At 42.2% G+C, this 17351-nt stretch overlaps 2 protein-coding genes across 2 annotated transcripts; one reads left to right on the top strand and one right to left on the bottom strand.

Annotated features, from left to right (window-relative positions):
* Positions 1–7163: 7163 nt before the first annotated feature.
* Positions 7164–7834, bottom strand: LOC6591696. Its single transcript, XM_002017231.2, has one exon. It carries the CDS (start codon positions 7810–7812, stop codon positions 7393–7395), a length of 420 nt encoding a protein of 139 aa, XP_002017267.1. The 5' UTR covers positions 7813–7834; the 3' UTR covers positions 7164–7392.
* Positions 7835–9266: 1432 nt separating this feature from the next.
* LOC6591695 lies at positions 9267–9683 on the top strand. The gene has a single exon (XM_002017230.2). It carries the CDS (start codon positions 9267–9269, stop codon positions 9573–9575), a length of 309 nt encoding a protein of 102 aa, XP_002017266.1. The 3' UTR covers positions 9576–9683.
* Positions 9684–17351: the final 7668 nt, after the last annotated feature.

Raw genomic sequence — 17351 nt, 5'->3', positions numbered from 1 at the left:
CTTGACTGGCTTATTTTAAACACTTGCTTTTATTGGAAATTGAATAGATTGATGAAATTGATCAAATACACCATTATATACCGATATACCAAAATATACCGTCCCCCAGTATAGGGGGCAAACTTTTACATTGTGCTGCCAGACTGTCCGCACTACAAGGGCTTGATCTTTTTCTTTTGGTCTGGCAGCATTACGGCACAAATTTGAAATGGAAGCAATACAAATTTTAAAAATAGTTTTAAAAATTATATGGAGAGGAATTTCTTTAAAAATAACATCAAAGGGCTTCATTGAGGTAAGGGTAGAAAACGTAATAAAACCTAAATGAGTAAAGATACGGGAGTGATTGATCTTTTCCTCTTGGACTGGTAGCACTGCAGCACAAAATTTGAATTTGAAAAATAAGAATATTAAAGTTGTTAATACTAATGAATATACTTTATTATAAAATAAATAAAATAAAAAGAATTTTTTAAACATTCAAAGCTTATAACTATCATATTAAAATCTTCATTGCGTACTAAACTTTTCAAATTATTTCCTGTTCATTTTACAGCCACTTTGACTCTTGCCGCTCCATCGGCTTGGTAATAAAAATAAGCTTAAATTTGAAATTAAATAAGCTAAAAAGCTACTGTTCGGTTCGGCACTGCTGCGATAATCTGAAATCATACATAGATAAGAGCATCGCTCCGTATCAAGTTTATTATGGCAAAATAATTGCCCAGACGCATGCGGCGCTCAATTTACGAACCCAATCCGGTCGGTCCGGCGGCGCTTGCGCTGTTTCCTGTCGCATGGCTGCCAAGAGGCGGCCGAAGATCGCGACGAGAAAGAGGTGGGATCGGGTATGGCACGCTTTTGTGGTCTGGCCACCCCCTAGGGACACTGGATACTACTCTCCACTGGGCAACTGCTGCGACTGCTGCTGCTTCTCCTGCTGCTGTGACAGAAGTGTTTTTTGGCATGTCAAATGGCCGTTGGTTGCCGCTCCCTCTTCCTACTCCTCCTCCCCCTCCTCCACTACCTCTTCCTCCGTTTAATAACATTATGAAAACGCGTGTTTTACAGCTCATCATGAGGCCAGAAAGAGGAGTAGGAGCATTGCATTGCTTGCATATTTTCGTGCACTCGATTCTCACTGACTGCCTGCCTGCGCCTGAATGCCTGCCTGCCTCACTGCTGACTGCCAGTTAAGAGTCAAGTCCTCGCCACTGGGACGCGGCTGGAGGTCACTTCGTCGTCGACAGCGACCGCCCCCCCATTGCGCCTCACCAGGCCACCACGCGCTCCGTCTCTGGCTCTGGCTTCAGCATCGACTTTGGCCCTCTGCGCAACCGCACCGCTAACAAAAGCCAGAAGCAGAAGCCAGCGTCGGGGCAGGCGTCGGCCTTTGAGCAGAGGGCTATAATTTTCCAATATGCAAATGTGTTTGTGCCACAAAATGGCGCTGTGGCCGCCTCATTAGAAGAGTTCGGCAAATGAGAACAAGAGTGCGAGAGAGAACTCTGCCGAGTGGCCGAAACCATTGACAATTATGCAATTTTGCAGCACGACTAAGCAAATTATTTTCACTAAATTAAATTTTAACTCGTGCTGGGCGCACTTCTCGATAACACCGCACCGCATATAACCACATCCACAGGCCACATCCGCCCATAACCTCAGTGATTCCTCGCCGACTCCGCTCCAAGTGTGTGCCGAGTGTCGAGGAGCGGAGTTGTGGATTGACATGTGGCATGGCGATGAAAAGCTTTGAGATGTGCCAGATTGGGTTCTTGGGAGGCACGCAGCTGCCGCTGGGTGGAGGCACACAATGAATGCGCAAACAAAGAAGTCCCTCCAAATTTTCTTTCAAAAAATAATTGCACGCTCGTTAGTTTATCGATGTGACAGCGGACTGGGGCTTTTTCTTTGATTTGAAGATTAGAAATGGTATTTCTATAAAATTGGGAATACAATTAACGCAAGAGAGTGAAGGATTCATTAGATTTCTTAAAATTACGTTGTAGGTTTTTAATTTTATTGAAATTTCGATGGATTGATTATTCAATACTGCTTCTGTTATTCAGCACTGGCTGACTAACTGACTAACTGCAAAAACGGAGATAGCCTCTTATGGGAAACGCATGCAGAGAGAGCGAGAGAAATATATGAGCCAGCTTGGCTTTCCAGTGAATTTCGAATTTCGATAGTTTTTCAAATACAATTTTGATTTCTGCCTGACTGTGTGCCTGTTGGAAAACATAATTTTTGCACATATAGTACCTCAGTTCTCGGACTTATAGCCTGGAGACGTGTCCGTGGACGGGTACGAACAGTATTTAAGCGTCTTGTCACCCATGCTATCTCTCTCTCTTTACAGTAAAGTCAGTCTAATGCTCTTAGTCCAGTATTGAGCGAAGTTTTGCATATATATTTTGCGATTAAGGACCGTCAAGGATCTCCTTCTATTCTTCTGAGAATAAATTGGAAATTTTCTAACCCAACAATATCTGCTCTGTCCGTAATGAAGCTCATTTTGGAAATTTATGAACTCCTCGCCGGCCAGTGTTTATAATCAACGTGATGCCACAAAATAAATGATTATTGAAATGCGCAACGCAAATGAAGCGAAATGAAATACAACAATAACAGATTTGTACGCAACAAATTCCGCGCATTGTTTTCAACAATTTGTTTCTCTCTCTTGAAAATCGATTTAGTTGATTTTCAATTACATTTCATTTCATTTCATTTCGGCCTCAACATTTTTTCCACAGGTGTGAAGAGGTGCGCTCTTTTTTTCGGTAATGAAAAAGCCATAAATCATGGCACAAATGAAGCTGAACTCTGGGTTTCTTTCGATTTTCGTAGGGCCCTTCGTTTTTTCTTGCGTGTTTCTTGTGTTTTATTGTTGTAATGTGTAACATTGATTAAGCATTATTAGCGTTTATTGTTGTTGCGGCTCACTCGGTCTTCGAATATCCTCTGTGGCACTCCGAACCACTGCACACCACTCCACTCCACTCCACTCCAGTCCAGTCCATTTTCTGTGGCATTCTATCTAGTCCATTGTGGTGCTCCTCTTCTCTTTCTATTTTCTTTCCTATTTTGGTTGTTGCTTTTTGTGCACGCACAGTGGGACACTTTCCATCATCAGCACTCCTCCGAATGATGGAACGGTTCTTCGATGGCCAGCTCTGGCAACCCTGCTATCAGCCCCCCACAAAACATGCCCCATTTCGAGGGCTGACCGCTATGGGGGCAACATATTAATATATATTTTCTCTGTCTGTCTCTCTCTCTGTCTGTCGGTCGGTCTTTTGCTCGAAGTAAATCAAAATTGATTTGCTGTGTGTGCAGCCTCTTCGGGTAATGGAGTTTTTAATGAACTCTGGTACGAGTATGGACAATGGGAATTTCTGGCAGTTGTAATGGTGGAATTTGGAAGGTGATTCTTAGATGCTTGTTGTATATTATTTTGGGAATTCTCTTTCATTCAAAACCCACCAGAAAACACATATGTATATTCCCCTAAAGAAATAAAATAAGGGGAGTAGAACAGAAATTGCAATAAAAACGAGTCAGAGCTGTAACCAAAGTGGCCCAAAAGCGACATCGAGTGTGACGGGAGCCCCAGAGGGGCGGCGGCCATTACTCAGGCGCATTGCCTTGGCCAATAAAACGGAGCGGAGAAATGGCCATAAGCACAGCAGAGGGGATTGGCCAGAGGCAAGACGAGTTTTGGGGCGCCTCCGAGCCTCCGATCTCCAAGCGAAAATCGGAAACAAAGAGCCCAAATTGATTTTGCGGTAGCCCAGGCAATAAATGTTTTTCAAGCCAAATGCTAAATACAAGCTGACTAAAAGGGAGTAGGGGGAAGGGGTACGGTACTGGTACAGGAGGAATCGGAGGTGCTTCCAAAGAGGGCCTGTGGGGGCTATCCAATCTCATTGCGGCCTTGCGCACTGCACGAAAGGTTTGACAAAGTGAGAAATATGCATGGCAAAAACCACAAGCAGAAGATGGTTCTGCCACCAGAACCTACCCCCCACTCTGCCCCCTCGAGGATACCCACCATAAGGAAGGTCCCTTCAACTGCAACGAGAAAATATGATGACATATCGCGTCATAGTTCAAACGGCAGGGAATCCACTGATCAATTTTGTACACAGCAAGGCGCCATCTTTTTGGCCCTTGCATGGCTGTGGCTCCGGCTCCGGCTCTTACTTTTATTTTCGAGGATTTAGTATGCAGGATAAAGTGTATATAAATATATATGTATAAAGAGCGCAAAGAGAGGCGGACGGGGCGGACTTGGCCTGGTCAGTGGCTCACAGTGCTTGTTTTTGTTGTTTTTTGTTTTTTGTTTTTTTTTTGGTTTTGCTTCGTTTCGAGTGAGCCAAATCGTTGGCCATAATTTTTTATTATCCCCGAGTTCAGAGCGAAAAGACGACGGACTCTTGGCTTCCGTTGGCGGACTCGAAGTTGGAGTTTGGCTCTGGGGGCCCTGTGGGCTCTGGGAGTAGCCATAAAAATAATTAATTGGCTTTTATGTGGCAGGAGCCGTTGAAATTTCGCTTGTTTTTCTGCTTTTCCCTGTACCCCGTTCCCTGCCCGTTTTGTGTGCTGCCTGGCAAATGCAATTTCTGCATCGCATTCGCCAGTTTAATTAGCCATATTAATTATCTTCATAATCAGCATCTGTTTTGCGGTCGCACACATGCATACACATGCACACAAAGCTCATTTCCGCTTCTGTTGGCGGCCATTTTGTTCTTACTCCCGGTCGTTGTTTTGTTGTTTTGGCGAATTAATTAGTTTTTGCGGTTCCCCCATTGGCCCATCGACCGCAAAATTAAATACGTTTCTGTTTGATTTTTCAATAAATTCTACAGAAATGGATGGGACATCATTTTCTGATTTCTAGCTTGTCATTTATTTCGTGGAAAACGGGTCGGTGATGGCTAACCTCAAAAGAGCGCGCTCCGATTTTTGTATATTCTTTAAAAAAGGAAGAGAAACCTTTAATGCCTTGAAAGGACACATTCTTCGTCTCCAAGAGCATTTAAGAACGTTTATGAGAACGGAAAACTAAGATATCTTCAATGCTATTCACAATTCCTGAGATATTACATTGAAGTGATGTAGAATAAACATAGACATATATATATAATCCACCAAACCATTCAATTTTTATAAAGTTCCGATGAAATGTGGAGGTGAAATGTGGGCTCTAATTACAACTAATGAAGATATATTAATTTCTGAATTATATTCATATATTCTCTGCACTTTTCAAATCTACTTTAATCAAGCTATCGTTCCAGAGACACATCATACTTCTGTCTGCACCTCTGAACTGACCTGACCCCCACCGGATCGTGTTGATTTTCTCCCACATTTCATTGGAGCACCTTGCAGAAGTTTCGCAGTGGTTTTTTCCATTTTCATGCCACTTGTTTAATGTTTAATCATACATTTCCCAGCCCTTTCTTTCCGTCAGAACCACTCCACTTTGCACCGTCCTTCCCTCCTGAGACCCCATGATGATCATCGTCGTTCGTTTCCATTAATTTATGCGCGGAAAACTGCAGCACAGTGTGAAGCATTTTCCCATTTCCCCATTGCTTTCTGTTGTTGCTGGAAAATGTTCTTCGTGGCATAAATTGTGGGGAAAAATATATATGTTGTTGATAATGGCCAGAGAGAGATGGAAAGAGACTGTCAGAGGTGCGGCTGAAAATCAAGGGGAAATGAGCGCAAAATTAATGGATTAGAATAAGTGAAGAAAAAACCCATATGATTATTAATGATAATTGCGCGGTAGTTGTACAGAAAAGTCATAAATAATGGTAAAATTGGTTGGGCAATTTACGTTAATTGGAGGAGAAAGTCTCCAAAGTTTATATTAAAGAAATGGCTTGGAGTCAAAAGTGTAATCAAAGTTGAAAGGAAAAAGTAATTACTTATGATTGAATGTAAAAGTTTTAGGAATATACAAAAGTTTAAGATTTCGTAGTCATTCTTAAGATATAGGATAATTCCATACTCTACAAGTAATGGACGTGACCGCAAAGGAATTCAAGAATAAGAAACGGACTCTTCTTCTCTTCTCGAGAAGTTCGAAAAGCTACGAAAAGTAAGGAACGATCTGGTAAGGAGGAAAAACTCTTACCAAACTCTTTTTAAATGCCATAAATCATCCAAGAAAAAAGGGTCTGAATAACAAATCAACACTAATGAGTTTTTGTTTAATTGAAAAATAAAGAAAATCAAGCGGGCCCACAAAAAGGTAAAAGTTTGTAGGCAAACAAAAAGAAACCCCTAAATATTATAACCGAAAATATAAAACAAAACGGAATAACAAAAGGATGTAAAAAAGACGAGCTTCGAGGAACTGAGCAATTTTTAGAGGGCTTAAAAGTATAACGCCCCTTAAATATTGTGTACATCTGTACTAGATGTACGTGTTTTACGCGCCAAAAGTGCAATATAATAGAAGCATGAAAAAGCCAACCGCATAATACATACCACATAATATAGTTGATCTATATAGTTTGATGTGTGCCCAAGTTAATGAAGCGGAAATGCAAATCAACAAGAGAGAAAAAACAGCTATATATGGGATGTACGTACAGCCATCCTCCACAGGCCTTGGGTCGGGGCCAGGCCAATTGTTCACTTACCCGGTCCCTGCGTACGATTAAAAAAGAAACGTCAACGATGCTGATGATGATGGTGATTGCATATACATACATATGTACATATAGTTCTTATGTAGTATGACCTGGCAGTGGATCCATTGTTCCATTCGGCTGACATTTCAACGAGGGAATCAACAATTAAACAAACAAATGCGTAAACGCCGTCAGAGGTCCGAGGCGAAGGTTTTCTCGGATGCTGCGCTTTTGTTTGTTTTGAGAACGGGCCTCCTCCTTCTCGACCTTCTGCTACGGAGAGTTCTGCAAAAACCAACAATAAAAGAATAGTAATATAGCTGAAAATTGAGTGAGTGAGGGAATATTGTTATTTGCCATTAGTTTCAGTTCATTGGGTCCTAATGCGTTTCTAGTTCCATTGATAGCCGCAAAAGTTTTGATATTTGCAAACCTGTAGACCTGTGGAGCTGTAGAGTTTTCTCTGAGGTTCTTTTAGAGAAACGAACATTTTAATCGTTTTTAACACTATGCATCAGTATTTAATGGATTGATTATTCGTGTAAAGCCATTGGGACATACAATATGAGTTTCTCGAAAAGACTGTTCTCCACACAAATAATGTAATATGTGAAAATTTATGGTTGGCTTTTGTCACTAGTGTTGTTACATTCGTTTCCGTGTTCTGGTGTGCCCTTTAAGTGTGCTGTGTTTTACTGTGGATCCGCAATAGATCCTTGAAAATGTCCCGCTACGGGCTTTTAATGTTAGACTTATCGCGGTACTCCCGAATACGGCGTTCCTGGGCCTCACGACGCTGCTTGCCCTCTGCAAAGGCGGTCATCGGTTGCCACTGTCCGGACTTCGCCTTGGGCTTGGAATGGAAGCGCTGCTTGCGCGCGTAGAGGGGACGGCGCTGGTTCACCCACCAGGCGAAGTCCGGTACTATCAGGACCATGGATTTTATCACCGCCTGGTGACGCTTGATGTAGTCCCGACGCTCCAGCCATTTGCGGCCGTACTCCCATCCGAGGATGTAGCCCATGCACGGACGCTCGTCGTCGCAGTTCTCGGGAATGGGATCCGGCCGGACAGTCGCTGGCAGAATCGCTCCGATGTGATCCTTGGCGACAATGGGCTTTGAACGTTTCCAAATATCTTCTTTAAGCATTTTTGTAAACAGAATTTGTTGTTTTTATGTTTTTATGTTCATCGTTTTTCAGTTTAATTTGTTTGATGTTGACTGTATGCTGTCTGGTTGTAGAATGAGTTTGGATGGGATTGGATTTACTTGATAAAAAGTAAATCGAAGACTACTTGGTCTGGATATCAAAGATCATCTAACCAAATACGTACTCGGTTGTAAGACTAAGGGAATAGTAGACATCCGAAGGTTCCTGAATTTACTGATAAAACATGAATGAAAAATATCATCAATAACACTTGGATACCTCTCACAATCTCCAAACCCTTTTCCCAAGCTCCACACCCACTCCACCTACAGACAATACTCGTAATAATTTTAATTAAATGCATCAAGACCATTGACCAAAACAAAGGCGCCAAACCACCAAACACGAACGGCGGAAAGGCAGGGCAGGGAAATGAGTCCCGAAATGAGTTGCAAACAAATTACGCCGCAGAAATGGGCTCCCAGCGGTGACAAATTACAAGGAAACAACGGCACAACGGCGGAGAGCGATGCCAGCGATGAGAAATGATGACAGCGCACAACGGTAACTGTCAGAGAGAGAGAGAGACAGAGAGAGCGCAGTTTAAGAATGGAGTGTGAGTGTGAGTGCGCGAGAGCAGGCCAGCCATCACAGCTGCGGCGCACAAAGGGCTACAGAGGAAAAAGGAAAGCTGCGAAAAATTTGCACAGTATTAGATCATGCTGCGACCACGTGGTTATTGTGACCCCTATGTACATACAGTGTAGACTACGGTTACATTCAGAAAACTTTGATTGCATAATTGTGAATGGGAAAAGTACGCTGCGATACGTGGAACTGGTAGGAAAACCAGCTGGTGCCATAGCCACTTCCGCTGTGATGTATTCTTGCACCTTTTGGCACGCGTTGTGGCACTTTATAGAGCCCCACGTCCAACTGTTCCACTTCCGCCGCCTTCCTCGTGTCGTAAACAGCCTCAGACCTCAGTGGGATCACTCCATACTTGACCTATGGCCAGGAACGCCCCCGCTGACTGGACTGTGCCCTCATGCCGTGCTTTTCACATCCCTGGCATCTTCCTTTAGTCGAGACTTTTTGGTTGATTTGGGTTTTACGCTCGGATTTACATCTGTTTGCATTTTGTCCTGCTTCTTTGTACCGGACCGAGCAAATGGGCGATTTGTTTTCAACTCCATTTGGGCTCACAGAGAGCCATTATAGCCATTAGCAAAATGTTTTTAGGGTTTTCATTTCGGCATTTTCCACGCCATAGTTTGGTTTGGTTCGGTTTGGTTTTATGTCTGTTAACTCAATTAGCAGTTGGGAATCACAGAAGAGAATAATCGTCACTCCAGCCTTCACTTTCCAATCAAGTGTGACGTTTGAATCCATCAAGCAGATATATTAATTTCGAAAAAAAGGTAGATAGAAAAGAAAACATTTATTTTTTAGCATGACAGTCTACAAACAGTATAGTCGCGCCAAGCCCTACCTGCCGAAAGACCCGAAAAAACACCATCTCGGACATCAATCCTTCACCCCCTCCTATGAGAAGGACGCTCCAACGATGAGTCTGCTGATGTGCTGGCACTACGGCCGCAAATGGCTGGAGGAGTCCAAGGAGTTCCACGAGAAGATCGCGAGAAAAGAGCGAGGCTTTATACAACCCGACATCCAAGGCTGGCTGCAGAAACGCATGACAGCCGCTATGCGTCGTGCTAATAATCTGGACCCTATTCAGAAGAAGCCTAGATGGGGATAACCATATGGTCAAAGACCATGGAGCTTGTACAACAGTTAACTCAAGTTAAAAGAAAAGAAAAGAAAAAGAAATAATTGTACAATCAAGAGCCAACCAAAGCTTTTATTCGTTGATCGAGTTATTCAGTTACCTAATTGATTCGTGTTCATTTCTTGATTCTAAATAAAACATACTAGCTCAAAGAAACGCGTTCTACCTCTGCACTGCCATTCATTTCGATCGTTGGATCCATTGTTGGCATTTCCTTTTTTAGTTCTCTCGTATTAAATATTCTTCCCGCACTTTCAGTTTACACTCTTGGAATAGCCGTCTCCCCTACCAATTCCTATATGATAGGCCCCCCACAAAGTACAAAACTCTTTCAAAATATCTTTCCACTCACTTCATTACCAACTGAGGCATATCCATTGGGTCTACGTATAATAAAAACCACTTCAGAAAACTAATTTTTGAGCATTAGAAAGGGCTGGCCGCCCTATGTGTACATAGGTAGTTTCCCCCCGCCCCAGGCCTATTGTGATCCGGTATGACTTTGCTTTCAAAACATATTTGTAACGGCAAAAAGCCGACACAACAAAAGCGTAAGACCCAAAGATGGCAGAAAGGCTCAAGTACACGCACTTCTAAACGCAATTACGTTTAGCTTTTGCCAAGGGGTTAGGGTAGTGGTAAAGGGAATCAGAATGATGGAAGGTACAGGCACAATCATGCACAATTTGACGATCGTCATACAGAAGCAACAATCTCCATCACCTAAGGGCGAAACTTGAAACAGATTTTGTGCTCTCTTGACTTTACCCCTTCTCAGGCTTGCATCCTCATCTCATTCTCCTACTCCTCTTTCCATTCTTCTCTCTCTCTCTCTCTCTCTTCTGGAACATTTCAGCACGCCCCAGGTGAAAAATAAAACGCATGCCTAGCGCAGCACCAGAGAATGCATCATCATCATCCTCACCACACACTATTGCCGTCTCGCTTGGTCAACGCCATTGGGGGTTTGGCATTGAGCCTACGTGCATATAGCCATCGCACTCACTCCCTTTCGGTGGCACGCACTTTTCTGACCTTTTGTATAGAGGGATTTGCCTTTATTAGTTTGTCTAATTGCTTTTCGCAACTATTATTATGGCATTTTCTGTTGTTGCTGTTGCTGTTGGTTTTTGTCCACATAAAAAAAGTATCACAGATGTGTGAACCCCGCTCTGACCCCCCATGAGTACCCCTCGCTCTTTGATTTGACTCTTCACAGGGCATAAAATATATAACATTCGTTTTTCGCTTTTGGGTGTGCTTTGGTTACCATGTTCCCATCTACGATGTTCGGCTACTACTTTTGTAATACTGTTTTTTAATAAATTCTGTTAAAGAAGGCGTGAAATTTTTTTTTTGGCTGTTTCAGCATTTCCGTTTCGTGCGAGGCCCCCTGTTGCTTTGAGGGTGGGGCTGGGGTGAAGGGTCAAGGGTCAAGGGGGCCTGGGACAGGGGAAAGTGTTTTTCATTAAATTTTAAATACAATATTATTTAATTTGGTTTGTTGGTTGATGGATGACAAATTTGGTTGCATATTTTCAGGGGTATTTGAAAGGAATTTCCATGGCAACAAAGGTATTTGGGTTATTGGTTCGTGGTCCTTTCTTTTCCATATGGGATTCTTTTTCTGCTCGAAACTGGATGAATATATTTAAAAGTTCTTAGTAATCAAAATTCACAAAAGAGAAGGTGTGGGAGTGATTGTGGGAACAGTTTTAAACAAAACAGAACAGATTTGCACAAAATTTCAAGGTTTTTTCTTGAAGGATCTCAAACCTTAACTCAACTTTCATTCATAGTTTGGAAACAAAGGAAACTATCTTTTCCTAGCTCCCAGTTCACTCGAGACCTATCCCAACCAGATATATTTATTGTTCTCTCCCCTGATGTATGGCCTGCTCTGGGGCTGGAAGCACAGCAGTTATGGCTCCCACAACTCCTTGAGAAGAGAAACACTTTGGCTGGCCATATATATCCCTCACTTTTTATGCCCTTTCGTTCCTTTTGAGTTATGTTATTTATCATTCGACTGTGTAATTTTTCATTCGACAAACTTTCAGTGCCACACGCACCAGTACGAAGAGGCCAAGGAGGAGACTCCGGCTCGGACTCGGACTCGGACCCATCTGCTCTGGGGCAAACGAAATATTTTGCTTTGCTTCTTGACATTTATTTCGCCCATACAAAGCGAAACAAAAAGAGAGGACGAGTGGAAAGAGCGAAGAGAAATATGCGAACAAAAACAATAAATAGTGTAGCAACAACAATCAACGTGCGATATTATTAATTTTACTTTATTTGTGGCGCATTCCTTGCGGGCGCCCAGGAACAGCAGAAGGACCAATGGAAAAAATAAGTAAACCAGAACCAAAGTCACGCTCATCCCATACCAAAAATAAACGACATGTGGACGTGAAGGAGGCGGAGGAGGCGCTGGGCGAGCAGGAGAAGTTTTGGCCACCTTTGCGTGTCCATTGGTTATAATTCAAACTGCATTGGGAGAACCTCAGAGCTCAGGCCGCTGCACGTTGAAATAAATATAAATGTCAAAACTGAGTGGAGTATTTCAGGGCGAGCTTACACATACACCGGGGTATATACACATGATGTATACTATATGTGTGTGTACATAGTATATATCATCAATCGTTGCACTCTGGTCCCGAGTTCGGGTTACAAATGAATCATCGGGCGGGTTGAGGTGCGTGAGAAATCCGGGATTTCGTTTGGCAAATTGCTGTTGAAAATGAATGGGAGAAAGGTAATGAGGATTGTAGAAGAAAGCTATATAAATTTAGAATTTAGAATGATCTTTAATCGGAGCGAAATTTTCCTAAGACAAACTCTTCATTAGCCTTTCCGATAAATATCGGTTGTCCGGATAAAAAGCGTTTGAGTTATTAATGCAGATTCCCCTTGAATCAATCAATCTTTGGGCATTACACGGGATCATTTATTGTCTTCTTTAGTTATTTTTTGGTTTAACAATGTTCGATTCTAGCAAACAACAAAATCGATTCCCTTTAACCCAAAACAACTCATTTGGCGGAGTCAAACGGCGCTATGTGGCGCCGACTATCATAAATAATAAAAACACCCAGCCGAAACGAGAAAAAAACCTAACTCAAACATTGAATTTTATTAATGACAAAAAAGGCAGCTTTTTTGTTTAAGTTGCATTGAAAATGTATTACCAAAAAAAGTCAGAAAAATAAATGCATTAATTCATTCATAAGACGAGAAGTTGAGCAAAGCACTTGACCAGTTTTTGGTTCCAGTATCTGTCGCTTTTTTCGGGAGGTGGGCTCCAACTTCAAACGGCGATTTTTATCGTTTTGTCTCCATGGAGATGTTGAAAATTTTAAGCGCCATCATTTATTATGTAGGGCTCGTTATTGTTGTTGCATTTATGCACAAATTTATGTGATTTTTATGCGTAGACATAATTATAAAAGTCGCTTATACTCGAGGATCCAATCCCAACAAAATGACCAAAACCCAAAAAAAAATTTAAGAAAAACACAAACCAAAAACCAAAAACCAACCCATGTCCAACGATCTTCAGGCTTCATTTGTTGGCCACTCTCTGGTCTCGACTCCCAGTGCTTGGAGATGGAGTAGGAGTTGGAGTCAGAGTTGGGATTGGAGTTGGAGCCGGCGCTCCAGCTACACCTCACATTGTCATAAATTATAAAATTTTATGCGTAAATTAATGACAACGTTTTTTTCTTCGGTCTGCCTGGAATATTTTCTCATTCGTTGGAGCTGAAGCGAGGAGTTCCCTATATGGAGAATGGGTATAGTATACATAACTGGCACTGGATTTTCAGTGGGGATTAGATAGATATTTAGAGGGAAAAGAATTAGAAATGGATTACGTTATTTGTTAGCTTTTCAATAAAGTTCTCTCAAGTGGGCGATTATTTTCATATCTGTAGATTCTTCGAGAGAAGGGCATGATGAAGGTATGGAAGACGTTGAAGAGATCATCATGGATCTTTTCTAAGATGATAATAGTCTTCGGCTACCTAAAAACAATTCTTAATTCTCTCCCAAAACCTTTCCCCTTCAGAGCATCTACTATTCGTAGTAATCCACATCCATAAATCACCTTCTCATTTTTTAATCACTTTTTTTGTGGTGTTTCCAATTTTTGTCATGTCTTTAGTCAGATTAAGTGTTATGGTCAACTGAATTAGTTGCATGAGGGTTAAGTCTTACAAAAGAAGGGGAAATTCTTGAGCTCGGGATCAACATGGTTTCAATATTAATAGACCATGGCCATACGAATATTAATGATGTGAGAAATGGGAAAATTTATGCAGAAATGATTGAGGAAAATGTTGGTCTAATTAACTATAAGTGGCTACAGTCTAATCAAATGTTTTCCAAGGCACAATTTTCTCATTTCTCTGACAACAGCAAGCACCATCACCAGAGCAACCTCAAAAAAAAAAAACCGCAAAAAGAGGCAAAATAATTGGGACCAGGGCACAGTAAATGCAATCAACTTGAAATGAACAATTGCTTTTGATTAAACAAAAGTAGCAGTGAGACAATTCCCTCACTCACTCACTCCCTCAGTGGATTTCTCTTTCTCTATCACATGGCGTATCAACAAAATAAAATCAAATAAATTAGGCAAAATGAGGGTGGCCCCTGATTGTGTTCAAGGGGGGATACGCATGCAACCGCAAAGTGCGCAAAAAAGTTCATTGAGGGACTGTCTCCCTGGCACATAAATAGACAGCTGAGGTTTGGAATACCCTACATGGGTTTTGATATATTTATGTGTGCCAAGGCAACTTTTTCCTTTAGAGATATATTTATATATTATCCAGTTTATAGATAGATAAACCCTATCTGGAACAGTCTTAAAATCGACTGTGCTGCACATTCTTAGACTTTCGTTGATAGTATTTAATACTAGATGATCACATTTCAGCTATCTAAAGTACAACCTTTTCACCTACAGCATGTACTCAACCAAAAGAACCCACATAAATCCAAATTCTCTACAATTTTCATATTCATAATTCCCTTTATTGCTCTGAGTACTCCTTCTCCCTCCAAGAAGGGGGAGGGACGGGTCAAGTGGTCTACGATACCAATTTAGAGATATACAGAGACTGTGAGACAGAGAAGAGAGTGAAAATAAAAACAAACTTTGAGCTGCGGATTCTCCGCCAGTCACAATTTGTCATCAGCTTTGGCCACTTAATCATCAGAGCCCGAAATAAAAAATAATCATACAAAATTTGCCATGCTCTATAAGTCCTCGCCGCCAGTCGCCCAAAACCCATACGCAGCATTTACATAAGACTCAGAGGGAGCTAAGCTACAGGGTGGAGGAGGAGGAGGTGGAGGCAGCTAAAACCATTATCCCTTGTAAAGGCACGAGGCAAAGCCTGCGACTTTGCTTTCGGTTGGGAGGCTTGCATGACGTCTTGTAATACGTCAATGACGACGGGTTGTCTAATAGATTGTTTATTTCTTATTTCTTCTTTTTGTTTTTTGGTGTACTTTTTTGATGAATTAAAGCAATTTGCCATAAACATAGTGTCCATATCTATATATAGGTTCTACTGCCACTTCACTGGGAAGTTGGAACCGAAACGGAGACTGCGGGCCATAAATTTTCACACGAAGGTGTCGCATTACAGCGAGTCTCAAGCGCTGCCCGAAAAACTGGCAGAGAAGCGGAGAACGGGGAACTGGAACTGGAACCGGAACCTCCACCCTGCCTTTGCAGCTACCTTTGCTCCTCGCACAAGCTACTTCTCTCTTTCAGTCACACTCAGGTAATTTGTCGCCTTATCTTGTCAACATTTTATTTTTAATGGGCCCTCAAATGGGTGTCCGAGAGTGCGAGAGAGGGAGTAGGCTGGCTATGTGGGTAGCAATTATCCGATAACAAGGTTGTAATTAGATAAAGTGGCAAAGGCAGAACCGATGAAACAGAGTACTAATTAGGTAAAAGGGGCAAAGAAAGGCTGGAACGATCACGTCCGATCGTGCTTAATAAAGCTACTAAATGCTTGAAGAACTGTCCGCCTCCGTTTAGCGCTTTCAATTTTCTGACCGCAGCCTCCGCGCCCATCAATCATGGACCAGGGCCTGTGCCTATAGGCGTATCTGTGGCCCTTTGCCTGATTAATTAAGTTTAAAAAATTGCCTACCATTTAACAACCAAACAGGCAAGCCCTCTGCGATCCTGGCCTCTGCTCCTTTCGGGCAAATTAATTAACAGACATCACTTCTGGCCCAAAGTCAAGTAGAAGGTCTCTCGTCCACCGACTGACTGACGACTGCCACTTTATGAAAAATTTGTGTGTCTTTGTTGAGGTTCGGGCCACCATTTATCAGGAATTGTGTAAAGCAAACACCTGTTCAACGTTGCATTTTTATTGTTTGAGAGGCGTAACGTCATTTGGTATTGTTTGTTTAATTGTTTTTGGCATTTCAAGGGATACCATTTTTGAGGTTTGGATTAGCTTCAAATTTGTAATCGTTAAAAATAACATAATTCATTGTAATCTTATAGTAGTATAGGATTCATTCGTAGGGGTTTGGGCTGGAATCAAGCCTTGGATGGATTGTATTGAGAAGAGCATTTGGAGTTTTATAAGAAGTTGAAAGTACATACTTCTCATGAAACTCGAGAACGTTTCGCTTAAATCATCTGACTTTTATTATTTTACTTAATCATTGTTATTAATGGTTAATTTCCAATATATGTACTATATGTACTTCTAAGCCGACACATCCGGAGACCCCATCAATCAGCAATTAACGATATCGATATATAGCATAACACCCACCCCTCACATCACGCCTCTCCTCAGCGAAACCACCTCATAAATTAATAATAAAATCGTATAATCATATTGTGTCATATGTCTAATCATTATATTATCGGGGCATACAATATAATTGCCCCAACCACAAGTGGCACAAAGCTATTAGCAGGGGAGGGTGTGGGTGTGGCAGTGCGATAGTGTGAGCGTGAGAGCATATGCCACTTGAATGATTTTTATCGTTTCAAACAACATAAACAGCCTCAAGGAAACACTGAACAAACCCCCAAAATTGCCCTTTTTGGCTTTGGATGTAACTCCCCGAGAGCAAGACGAGAGGGTAGAACGCAGCACAGCCCCCATTCCACCCACTTAAGTGGCCAAAAGAACAACAATTTATATATATATGTATGAGAGTATACAGGGTGCAAATCCACCCTCAATGGGGGCCCCACAGCAACGAGTAAAATGGCAATGAATCGAAATTGATACACCCCCAAAATTTTAACGCCGCATTGAGAGAATCCACGGGGGATCCCACGACGACAGGAACCACGAAGGCAGCGCATATCCTGTCGTGTGGCTGCCGAGCATCAGGACGAAGCAAACACGAGAAGCTGCTTGCCGTCCGGCAATTGGTTGATTCAGATCCCAAGGAGCTCAGGAGTGGGGGCTGAGTGGAGGATGGACTCCCCGCCTGGCTCCAGGCGTCAGCATCATCATTGGCGACATTTAAGCAGGCCCATAGCCGGGTCCCAGAGCTTAATTCAATCAATTCTATTAAGGACTGAGACTGCGACTGGGACTGGGACTGGGCCAGTGCGTCATCATCGCCCTGATCCAATTTGGCTCCACGGGAAATTTAATTACCCTCGGCCATGGCTGCAGTCGTTGCCGTTGGCGTGACGACAAAGTCCTTTTTAAAATCCAATAAAGTGTCGTACAATTA

The sequence above is a fragment of the Drosophila persimilis genome, unplaced genomic scaffold, assembly GCF_003286085.1.
Source record: "Drosophila persimilis strain 14011-0111.01,24,50 unplaced genomic scaffold, DperRS2 tig00000000-arrow-pilon, whole genome shotgun sequence".
Classification (NCBI taxonomy): domain Eukaryota; kingdom Metazoa; phylum Arthropoda; class Insecta; order Diptera; family Drosophilidae; genus Drosophila; species Drosophila persimilis.
This window is presented reverse-complemented; position numbering and strand designations above follow the sequence as displayed.